This window comes from Musa acuminata, chromosome BXJ1-2, assembly GCF_036884655.1.
Source record: "Musa acuminata AAA Group cultivar baxijiao chromosome BXJ1-2, Cavendish_Baxijiao_AAA, whole genome shotgun sequence".
NCBI classification, from domain to species: Eukaryota; Viridiplantae; Streptophyta; class Magnoliopsida; order Zingiberales; family Musaceae; genus Musa; species Musa acuminata.
In genome coordinates this window covers 32884806-32896619 of record NC_088328.1, presented here as the reverse complement: position 1 = coordinate 32896619, position 11814 = coordinate 32884806, and the positions used below count along the sequence as shown (strand labels likewise).

The 11814-nt window shown below is 42.3% G+C and overlaps 3 protein-coding genes across 5 annotated transcripts; 2 read left to right on the top strand and 1 right to left on the bottom strand.

Annotated features, from left to right (window-relative positions):
- The first annotated feature begins 85 nt into the window (after nucleotides 1-85).
- Nucleotides 86-988, top strand: LOC135612176 (uncharacterized). Its single transcript, XM_065108067.1, has one exon. It carries the CDS (start codon nucleotides 86-88, stop codon nucleotides 986-988), a length of 903 nt encoding a protein of 300 aa, XP_064964139.1.
- Nucleotides 989-2981: 1993 nt separating this feature from the next.
- On the bottom strand, nucleotides 2982-5013 carry LOC135610877 (patatin-like protein 2). Of its 2 annotated transcripts, none has more exons than XM_065105884.1 (6): nucleotides 4800-5013; nucleotides 4528-4709; nucleotides 4130-4331; nucleotides 3887-4048; nucleotides 3519-3821; nucleotides 2982-3437 (listed from the first exon to the last, which is right to left on the bottom strand). In XM_065105884.1, exons 1-6 carry the CDS (start codon nucleotides 4956-4958, stop codon nucleotides 3183-3185), a joined length of 1263 nt encoding a protein of 420 aa, XP_064961956.1. In that variant the 5' UTR covers nucleotides 4959-5013; the 3' UTR covers nucleotides 2982-3182. The 2 variants fall into 2 exon arrangements, with proteins under 2 accessions (XP_064961956.1, XP_064961963.1); XM_065105891.1 differs by having other exon boundaries at nucleotides 4130-4319.
- Nucleotides 5014-7801: 2788 nt separating this feature from the next.
- LOC135613686 (cyclin-D3-1-like) lies at nucleotides 7802-10572 on the top strand. Of its 2 annotated transcripts, XM_065110726.1 has the most exons (6): nucleotides 7823-8925; nucleotides 9238-9324; nucleotides 9441-9545; nucleotides 9659-9860; nucleotides 9952-10073; nucleotides 10161-10571. In XM_065110726.1, exons 1-6 carry the CDS (start codon nucleotides 8602-8604, stop codon nucleotides 10395-10397), a joined length of 1077 nt encoding a protein of 358 aa, XP_064966798.1. In that variant the 5' UTR covers nucleotides 7823-8601; the 3' UTR covers nucleotides 10398-10571. The 2 variants fall into 2 exon arrangements, with proteins under 2 accessions (XP_064966803.1, XP_064966798.1); XM_065110731.1 differs by lacking the exon at nucleotides 9238-9324 and having other exon boundaries at nucleotides 7802-8925; nucleotides 10161-10572.
- The last annotated feature ends 1242 nt before the right edge of the window (nucleotides 10573-11814 follow it).

The window sequence follows — 11814 nt, the reverse complement described above, 5'->3', positions numbered from 1 at the left end:
TCCCAACAAAAAGCTCCCACCTCTCTCTCCCCTTATAATCCCTGCTCTCACCAACCCACACGAAGCCTTCGCAAAGCCAAGCGAGATGGTGGAGTTGGCCGTCGCCCTGGCGCCCGCCGACCCTTCCTTCTTCCTGAGCGCACCGTCGAGCCCGAGGCCGTTCGGCGATCCCGCCGGCTGCTACTACTACACCAGCGCGCCTGCCAGCCCTTCTCGAGCTGCGGCAATCTACACCGACTTGTACGGTCCGGAGGAGAAGCCTGCAAGCCCGAGACCGGGCAGCGGCGACGACGAGGTACCGGAGTTCTCCTTCTGCTTTCACGGGAAGCCCGTGGAGGAGTGGCCGACGCTGCCTATCACCGCTGCCGATGAGCTTTTTGAGGAGGGCATCATTCGGACCGTGACGCCGTCGTGGGTCGAGAATGGAGGAGGTGGTGCTCCTCAGATCGCGGAGGATGGCTTGAGGCGAGAGAGAGGGAGGAGGACTCTGTCTTCCTTTTCCGGCGCTTCTCCCAGAGGCCTGAGAGGGTCGACGTCCCTCTCTGCTCTAAGAGGAGGCTACGAGGGGGACCTGCCAAAGCCTCCCAGCTCCTCCCCGGCCACCTCCGCTTTGTCGAAGGGTGGCGGAAGCAAGAAGTGGAAGTTTTCCGACCTGTTCCTCTTCCGCAGCGCATCCGAAGGGCGCGCAACGGGACGAGGAAGCAAGGACCCGCTGCGCAAGTACACCCTGCCTCCTCCCTCCTCGTGTACCAAGCGGGGGGCCAACGGCGGTGGATCGACGAGGAGAGGATCTGCGAGTTTGCCGTCAGCACACGAGATATACTACTCGGCAAACCGAGCAGCGGCGGAGGAGCAGAAGAGGAAGCAGATGACACCTCTGGCTTACCAACGCCACGGCTTGTTCGGCTACCTCAGCGACAACCCGGCCATCCACAGCATCACGAAGGGGTTCGGTGGCTCCTCCTTGTTCTCTCGCAGGCAACGGTGACCCACATCCATCCCATGGAATCATTCTTCTTCCTGCAGCGTGCATTGTGTGTAATAATCTTCTTCATACGTAGATGAAAATACATTATTTGTTTTTTTTTTATCTCAAATAAAGGAGAAAATAAAGCATCGATTGTAAGAAGAACTATTGATGAAACGAAGATGAGATTGCTGATGATTCCTTCTCTTATCCGACTGGTCTCATCTGCACAACACAGAGAGAGAGAGAGAGAGAGAGAGAGAGAGAGAGAGAGAGAGAAAATTTGTTGTAATTTCGACTCAATCCATGTCATTAATTTCTGCTTCTTGATCGGCGAACCTTCCACATTGGCTTCTCGACAAGGTTATTGCCATTGTCGACCAGATCTTGCAACTACTACTACTACTTCTTCTTCTTTGACATCTCCATCGATGCTCTATGATCTCCTTTCAATGTATCATCATAATATAGTTGATGTAAGACTAGTAATAGAAAGGATTTTTTTTTTTTTTGAATAAGGAAATAGAAAGAGAGAAAAGAAACAAAAATATATTAATAATTTAAAAGGGCAACTGAATTTATTCACACAAATGTGGTGTCAAACTAGACAATTCAATTTATTGATTCATCCATCTCCTTTATAATAATACTGTTGCCCTTTTTATAGGCTCAAATACAAGGATAAAAAGAAAAATATAGAAATATATATATATAAAAAGTATAATTACATCAAACATATAGTCTCGATGTTTTTCTTTGTTAATGATATTCTTGATCGATAGATAGACTTTCGTTTTCATAGAGAAGAAAGAATCTTTAAGATCTTCGATATAGATTTATAATCTTTAAATAAGAAAAATTATAATTGAATCGAATATATAATCTCGATGTTCTTCCTTGTTAATGACCTTCTTAATTGATAGATTTTTATTAAATAAAAAAAATCTTCATGTTCTTCCTTGTTAATGATATTCTTGTTTGATGGATTTTCATTTTCATAGATATGCATCTTTAAGATTTAACCTTATTAATTCGATATACCTTTAAGATCAAATATGATTTTTTTTTTTAAATTTTTTTTGTATTTGTTTTCTTTTTCTCTGAGCAGATATTGTCATGTGATAACTAATTATACAATATAAAATAATCTTATATTAATCACATTTATTTAAATAAAAAACAGTAATTCCTCCGTTAAAGTTTCTTACATTAGTTAAAGATTGAATATTTTTGGAGAGGCTCTGTTGTTGTTGGCGTCGGCGTCGTCGTCGTCGTCGAAAAGAGGTTGGACATTTAGTCCCTATGTGAGGCAATGGGCTGTGGGTTTGGATTGAGTCATTGCCCAAGCATGTTAGAGTCCGGATTGGCCCTTCTCGCGAACCGAAAGGGAGCAGAGTCTTCTTGATGTGAAATGAAGGCCGAGCAAGTTTGGGAGTAAGAACAGGTAGAAATCTAAGCTGTTGACATTATCATTGCGCCCCAACTGGTTTGTTGGAGATTTATAATTAAGCAAGCGAAGGCAGAGCCAAAGAAATGGGCAGATCCATAATTAGGTGCTAATAAATAGGTATCATATATCCTAATTGTTTTCAAGAAGAAGACAAGAACCCATAGAGAGAGAGAGAGAGAGAGAGAGAGAGAGAGAGAGAGAGCCGATGGATGTCGGCTAATTAGAAGAACCATAAGCGTCTTCTGCTTATTCTATCAAGCTTAGGATTTGGATGACTGCAGTGGCTGCTAATACGAATTATGAATCTTTGGCCTCTTTTGATTTGGTTTGGGAGCACCTCTTGTTCCCTTCTGCCTGCACCACCAAACCACCTCGACAAAAGCATCTTTAGCCACTGAAAGCTACTTCTCACTGGATGTATGTCATCAGTTTTAATTCACCTACATGTAAGCAAAGCATCATATAACCTAATCATCTACTCTCCCAAAGCATCAGTTTGGTGAAGATTATTCTTCTTCTTCTTCTTCTGTTCTGTTCTGTGATCAGAATATAAGACCACTTGGCTGGAGATAAGCAATAATATTTATGTTGAGAGGAATTAGATGGGGCAGTTTTAGCACTGTCACATCCTCCTCTCTTAATTGTACTTGGAACAATTAAGAGTACATGAAATCTACTTAATATCATTCAAGAATGGATTTCTCATGGAGATTATTGAACACACAAATATGACCGAGGTTATTGAACGCAAACATACGACCGAGACTAGTGCTGCGTGGCGTCGGAAGAAGTAAGTTGTTTGGATTGCCTGCGCCGCTTCTCGTCCGACAGCTTCTTGGCGAAGCCAGTAAGAGCGGCCTCGTTGGTTCCCTCCCCGTCCACCGCCTCGGAATGACCCGTCTCTATGTTCACCCTCGACACCGGCTTCTTGAGGAGGCTATTGCCGATGTCAACCAGATCTTGCAAGTTCTTCTTCGTCGAGACGTCCACCGATGATGTTTGTCCGGTCAAAGTATCATCCTGTTCACGTGAACATTAGAAACTCGATTCACATGATTCCTCCGTTACGGCCTTCGAAGGTTGGTGGTGGTGATGCGTTACCTCTATGCGTAGGTAGTTCTTCCCTTTGTTGAGGGCTTGGAAAAGGACGGATGCGTGGATGTCCACCATGTCTGCGCTCGCCTGAGTGAAAATATCGATCAAAGGAGTCGTGCCCTTGTTCAACAACCACCCGAGCACGCCCCACTTTGCACTCTCCTGAGCGGTAAACTTCTCCTCTTGCTTGGGTGCTCCCGTTCCCAGAGAGATGACCAAAAACCTATCATACTCCACCGGCTGGTACGAGAAGAAATCTGGATTACTCAGGAGGATCTCCTTGGAGACTTCCGTCATGGCTGTCAAAGTCTGTCGTCCCGTATGTCAGTACAATGATGACAAGATAGACATACGATTTAGGCGTCTAAACTTACTGGATTGTTTGCTGCCACACCACCATCGACGAGATTGAAGCTCCTCTTATTCCCGTTATCGTCTTTGGTCTCAAAATAATGTCCAGGAAGATAGGTTGGTGCTGCAGATGTGCCGATGCATATGTCCGACAGAAGAGCGTCCTTCAATGGTGTACTCTTTGTCTGCGTTTACGGATGAAACGAGCCACTCATGATTAGTGAACCCGAAAGAGGCTGCTGGTTCGGACGGAGAGTTAACAGTACCTGGTACGTGGAGAAGATGGTGGGCTGCAAAAGCTTGATGTCAAAGGTAGGGATGACGACGTTGGTTAATGTTTGACGAAGTCTTGTGTCGCCCAACAGTTCTCGGATTTTGGCGTGGAGATACTTGCCATCGTACTTGGGTCCAGAGACGGCACCCACAAGGTTCAGCGCCGAATCGAACAAACCAGCACTGCAACCAAATCTGTATCAGTCTTAATCGTATGCTCCTTGTGATTAACAATCATGTAGCAGCAAGTAATTGATGTTTTGGATGCAATAGACAGAATCGATGATCACAATAGCTTTATCATGACTCCGTCTTCCATCCATCCATCCATCCATCCATGCATGCATGCAAACTAGTGCCACCATCGATGGTGTTACGATGCAATACTAACTTCTTCTGAGGAAAAATCTTGGGGCTGTTGTCCAGATAGAACTGGATGATGTCCTTGGCAGCAAACAGTGGCCTCTTCTCCTTGTTAGGAGCTGTAAGCATCGCGGTCACGAGGCCGCCGGTGCTGGTTCCGGCGATCACGTCGAAGTAGTCTGCTATCCTCGCCTCCGGTCCATCCAGCTTCTGCAACAGCACCAAGAACAAAACAGAATTTAAGTTGGAGTAGCTTGTAGTCGCCGAAAGCCACCCTGAAAACCAGGTCACCATGCTTACTTGGAGCTCGGCTTCGAGGAAGGCGATGATGGTGGCGGGGATCAATCCTCGCACCCCGCCTCCATCGATGCAGAGAACGGTGACCCGCTTCCCGAAAGACGGCGGAGGGGTTGAGATTGGGGCGTCGGTGGTGGCCGGAGGTGTCTGGTTGCTGGCCATGGCGATGTCGGAGTCAATACGAGAACAAGATTCTTGGGTTAGCAATTTGCATTGGTTATATCACGGATATATCTATATATATAGACAATCAAGAGGAGGATGTAACACCAACTCCGACTTGGAGTAAGTCAATTTAAAGAACACTTGAGCCCGAAACATATGCAAGGCAGAATACTACAAACTTGAATGATTTCCTGACCAAGTCTTCCGTAGCTGTCCAAATCTTGTTAATTTGTGATGACAGATCAGCCAATCTTATTGTTGCTCGGGAAATATCGTCGGGTATCCTATTTAGATTCCCATTGTTCTCGTTGACTTACAAATACTCATCCGGTTTGCTGGTTTCTATCTCTAATTTGATTGAAGGATGGTAGGTAGAGTCTGCAAGCAAAAATCGTAGCCCCAGCTTAATGACCTTCCTGCCATCTTGGACCTAAACATATCTAATCCGAATTAAATTCGAAGGAATCTTTCATGATTGGTGGACCGACTCTCGTCTTTCTCGTTGTTGCGGCTTGCACAGCGTCGAGGATGCGGATGGAAGGTGCAACCGTGCAGCACATGCTGAATACAAGCAACTTGTTGGATTTAGATATTGGCTCCGTTTTAAATATGTTAGATGCAATTGTATGCGAGATGTGGAGAGAACATGTAGTCGGCACGCACGTCGATGGACAAGGAATAGCAGTCATTCTTTGAGGAAGAGCTGTAAGCTCGATACCTGGTCAGACGAGCTTATCCTGTTGACATGACTGTCTAATCTACACAACTCATGCACGGGAAGTGTTGTCTACAAGCCATTAACTACGAGTTTCTATTACATCATCACGTATAGATTTAATGGATCTTGGAGTATAGGATAGTCTTGTGAGGATCTGTCTCTTCGGTTGGGTTTCTGCCATCCCATCCCATGTGATAGTTTTGCAACCTTCACTGCAGGTAAGAAGAAGAAGAAGAGGGAGTCGTATGCTAGAATACTCATCGAAAGAAGTCGGATAGTTGTTTTCCGAGTAGCTGGAGTGAGTAATTCACTTCAAGACATTGTCATCCACATGAATCGCAGCAACAGTAACGTGGATTGAATTGACCACTCAACAAGAGATCGATTTCCTTCCTCGGTTAATTGTAATGTGGAGGAGTCAAACACGGGCGCTTTAATTCGGCCGCTCTCACTAGGAACAGCAGTGGGTGACCCACCCCAGAATTGTGTGACTGAGTGTCTCGATCACGTCTCGACTATGGAGAAAGCCATGGAAGAAATCGGAGAATTGATTGTGAGGATAAACAAAGCACTTGTTTCCTTTCGTTTCTCTCCTCACAGTACAACTTAGCAAATAGTGCACCACAAACTACCATCACTATTTAGATAGACTTTAAAGCTAGCAAACTCATCTCTTTTGCTTCTTGTTCTTGATCTATCTCTAATCCTGTTATAGGAGCAGAAATGCAGTAAGTCAAAGTGAAAGTAGAGCAACGTGATCATGAGTTCTTAGCTTGCTCGTAATTGACTTGCACAAAGTCGGAGTGGACCAACTATTAACTTTATCGTCGTTGCAACTTGCACAGTAGAGTCAAAGATGTTGCGTCTAATACAAGCAACGTTGTTGCATTGAGTTATCGACCACGTTTCAGAAATCCAAGCCAAGTTTAATGTACGATATCGTGAAAAGAATATATGGAAGGCCACTCAATTGGAGAAAGGAATAGCAGTCATCCTTCGTGGAAGAGCTGCAAAACACACAACCTAGTCGGACAAGCTTATCCTGTTGACATGACTGCCGTCGTCTGATCTATACAACTCATTATGTTGTTTATGGGGAAAGTGCTAGAAAAATCATGGTTTATAATTTGAAGTAACAAAGAAAGTTTATTTGTAAGAGGAGTCTCTAATTTAGGCAAGTAAAGGTTTCTATGCATCATCATAGATTTAGTAGATCCGACGATTTGTCGCGAGTTATTTGTCATCCGATGCGATCGGTTTCATTTTATGCTCATGAAAACTATCAACTCTCCGAGAGAAGAAGAAGAAGAAGAAAAATATCACGATGGAAAATATGAGAATGATTCAAATATTGGTGACCAAATACTATAAATGGGAGGTCTCTTCTTTCATCTCTCACTACTTACTTACTACTACCTGCAGAACTTATTAAGAGAAAAGGTCTAATATTGGTGTGGTTATTGTTGGTTTCTAATTGATTACACTAACTAGTTGAAGATTAATTGTGATTGTTATTGTTGTTTTCTCTCTTTGTGATCTTTGACTTTCATGATGATTATAAAGATAAATTTGTGTTATCCTCGAGATTAATCATGATCATTTATTTGATTGAAGATCGATAGTGAACATTGACATCATATTCAAATGATTAATTAAATCAAATGTAATTATTGATAGTATATAAGAACAATTGAGATCAGCTATCTCGGTCTTCTACCGCATCGGTAATAGGTAGTGTATTGGATTTGATAGAGTATGTCATATTTGATTTGATATGCTTCACTTTAGGGGGCTTAAAAGGTGGAAGGGCTATTTATTAAAGTAACAGCCCCAAACTTCACTGTAAAATGGGTAACTAGATTGACTTATTCAAAACTAATATTGACTTGAGTGTCATATGGGTGTTGTTAATATCACCCCCCTCGACTTAGTTTTGTAGGGTTAAGATCGGAAAAAAAAAATTAGTTGGCTTGCAACTCAAATAATCCAAATCAATTCTAATAGTTTAGCGCCAGAAGGATCGAGTCCAAAACCTCTTATCTTCAACCTTTACGTAGGACTCCAATGGAGCCCAATAAAATGATTAATCAAATCAATTGATTGTGCTCTTCCGTTTTGTCACTATCACCAACGTATTGGATCTACATAGAGCCCAATAAAATGATTAATCAAATCAATCAAGTCAAGTAGATCAGGTTGAGCAAATTGACTCGTGTCGACTTCATAAGAAATTCGAGGTTATATATATATATATATATATATATATATATATATATATATATATGATTTGAAATCTTCAAACAAATAAAATATTACTTAAAAAAAACACAAAAATATTAGTACAATCGATGAAAGGAGAGAGAAAGAGACGACTAATCTAAAATGACTAACTATCCAAAATCAAATATCGTTTATCGATTGCGAAAAAGAAAACTATGTCAAACAGCTTCTTATCAAATTAAAAAGAAAAAAAAAAAAAGAAATGTGGGGAGGAATCAAAACCACCTCTCACCAAACCATGCCTTTTTACGTGCTTACCACCTCCACCCTAGTAGAATCTATCGAGTCAGACCAGAGTCTCTCTCTCTCTCTCTCTCTCTCTTCATTTGATGCCTTGCATACCATATCATGACGTCATCATTTACGTGGACGAAGCTACAAGCCAAAATCCATCCTCGTATATAAACCACCCTCAAAGAGAGCTTCTTCTTTGTACTCCTCTATTCTCCCCTTCTGCATTGTTGCTTCAGACCCTCTCACATCTTCTCTCATCCTCACCACCAAGACCTCACAGAGACCCCCTTCCCACCCTCTTCGTACTATCATCTTCTCGTTCTATATCTAAAGACACCATTTTTTTAGGGAGGAAGAGAAGAAAAGCATCAATCTGTCTTAATATCCACTGCTTTTGATTCATCCGCAATGGGCCTTAGCTACAAGTATGCTTCCTCCATCCTCCTCTGTCCAGAGGATAGCAGCAGCATCCTGGGATTCGATGATGGGGAGGGGGAGGAGCAGGACTTGCATGGAGAAGCCCAAAGGCGTGACCTTTGCCAATCTCCCGACAAAAAGAGTGGCTTTTGTGGGGGCATTTTGATGGACTTCACCTTGCAGTCGGAGGACTGTGTTGTCGAGCTGGTCGAGAGGGAGTCCCAGCATCGCCCACAGGGTGACTACGCCGAGAGGTTGCTGAGGGGGCAATTAGACATGGTTGCCAGGAGTGATGCCATTGACTGGATCCAAAAGGTGGGTCGAGTTTCCCTCTGCTTTACCACTTCTTTGTTCCCTCTGATGTTTTCCCTGGATCCCGTTCTTCCTCTTATGAATCTTCAGTGGATGGGCATTTGATCTCCGAAACCACTGATCGATGTGATTAGAGTTTACTCTTTAGTTTTTCTTCTCCTTTCAGTCCGGGGATGCGCAGGGAAATCAATTCATCTTATCTTTCCCCACTCTGCATGCTCTTGATGATGGAGATATAATTTAGCTTTCTTTTTTATGTTATTATCTTCCTTCATTTACCCTGTGGCAATTTATCATTTGTTTCTCAATGATCAGGTTCATGCACATCACAATTTTGGACCTCTCACTGCTTATCTCTCTATAAATTACCTGGATCGATTTCTCTCCTCTTACGAACTCCCGGTAAGAGGAAAATACTATGACACCTACTTCTTTAATGTGATGCATGTAGCAATGTTAGCCACATAGTACGGAAATGTATGCCTTTTGCTGATGTACCGGTGTTTCGATTTCTCTAGTTTCAGCAAGATGAGGCTTGGATAACGCAGTTGCTATCAGTGGCCTGCTTATCTCTTGCTGCCAAGGTGGAGGAAACCGAGGTCCCTTTATCTCTGGAATTACAGGTTTAAGAAATAGAGAAACCAAAATAGTTATGTATATCAAATTTCATCTTGGATTATAAGATCCCATTACTGATCAATGAAATCTACCTTTTTCGTTGTGGACAAACAAACAGGTAGGTGATGCAAACCATGTATTTGAAGCCAGGACTATACACAGAATGGAGCTTCTAGTTCTTGGCACCCTCAAGTGGAGGATGCAAGCCCTGACACCTTTCTCGTTCATCGGTTATTTTCTGTATAAATTTAGTGATGGAAATTTGCCAGATAGCTTGTTAATTTCTTCTTCCGTGGACCTCATTTTGGGCACTGTTAGAGGTCAGTGATTTAGAGTGATATACCCATAATCTAGGGAGAGTTAGATTGGATAAAAAGGCCTAACATGACTGTGACTGTAACTTGATTGCAGAGATTGATTTCCTAGAGTACAGGCCTTCTGAGATTGCTGCAGCAGTGGCACTATCAGTCTTGAACGATACCCAAATTCTGGATCTTGACCAGGCTTTAGCTTGCTGCATCCATGTAAATAAGGTAAGATTGACCAAATGTTACACACTACTTCATCAATAAAATGCTATTTGTTTCCAAGGACCTAATTGGTTTGCACAATGAATTCAGGAAAGGGTCTTGAAGTGTCATCGAGTGATTCAAGAGATGACATCGATGAAGAACAGGACAAACAGGAACACCAGTCCATCGATATCTGCTGTGCCAAAGAGCCCGATTGGGGTACTGGATGCTGCATGCCTGAGTGATGAGAGTGATGATCTAGCAGTTGAATCACATGGAAACTGTCTTCTTCACTCCTCTCCAGCTGCCAAAAAGAGGAAACTGAACAGACCATCAACTTCATGAGTGTTCACCTGTTTGATAGTTTTTGCCAAATCCAATTAATTTGTTTGTGAAGAGACTTAAGTGTGGCCAGGATGAGCTGAAGTATGTGGTTGACTTGAAATTTAACAGAGGAGAAAATGAGAATAAATCAGTTGGCCTACTTCATCAACTCATGCTTATGATTTGAATGCAATTAACCAGATCAAAAATTTTCAAGCATAATATAATGGTGTGCAGCATGTAATGACAGATCAGATTGAAGCTATTATTTTGTGTGAGAAGTACAGATTGCTAAACAAAAGTTCAATTATTTGTGATCCAAAGAGGATGGATTACTCCAGAGAAAACAGAAACAAACTGCAAGTAGATCTGCATATAAAAGCACAATCAGGCAGCATATATCTATCTCATCCATTGATTCTTCATGTATTTGTACTTTTTCTGCTATGTTCTTCCAAAGTTTGACTGCTTGTCTGCTTAGACTCTGGAATTTGCTGACCCCACGATATGTAGATGAAGAGCCCATAGTTCAGTGGCAATCTTGGAATGGAAACATGCAGACAAGAATTTATAGGGAAGAGTGGTGGCTCCCCTTTGAAGTTTCAGGTTTTAGCAAAATATTATCAAAACAGTGTGTCATTTGATGGGATTTACCTTCTTCAAACTCCATCATCATATGTAAACATGGATTAAGCATTGTCCAAGACCCAATTCTGTGCCTCTTGGAGTATCATGTGTTGGGATCTGTGAACTTTTTAGCAGGACTTGGAACATAATGCACACAATGTTTGCAGCACTGTCATGTCCTCGTCGTTCCCCCATAAACGAAATGCAATGACTCTTTCACGTGAACATGATCATCAGCTCGATATGGAGAGGAATATCCTTTGTGCTTTCTTGTCCTAAAAATATACATATGAGATGACTTTGTATTTATGCCTATAGACAACAGTCAACTGGCCTTAGTTTCCCCTATTGAAGAATCTGCCATGGCGTCTTCTGCAGCAAATTTCGTTTAACTAATACTGTAATGACAAGCCTATGTATACTAATACTGTAACGACAAGCCTCCATCTTTTGGCCATTAACAAAAGCTGAGCAAGTTTCTTCGGAGACATGCAAGAGAAAATTTGGTCCTTTGGAAGTCCATGAAAGAGACCAAAGAGAAATTACTACTTCATTGATATCTGGGAAATGGAAACTGGTGTGCAATTTCGTAGGGAACTGTCTTGTGGCAGGGGGAGACAGCTTCATAAATACTATTGTGACTTTGAACTGTGAATCAATGCAACAAACAAACCACAAAAAAAAAGTGATTTTTGTGAATATTAGGATAGCAGTGTCACCGTAGATTTTCTGAAGCATGGAACTGAGGAGGGTTATGTACAAGGCCAATCTTGAAGGATGTTACGTAAAGGCCAAAGCTTAAATTTGTGGA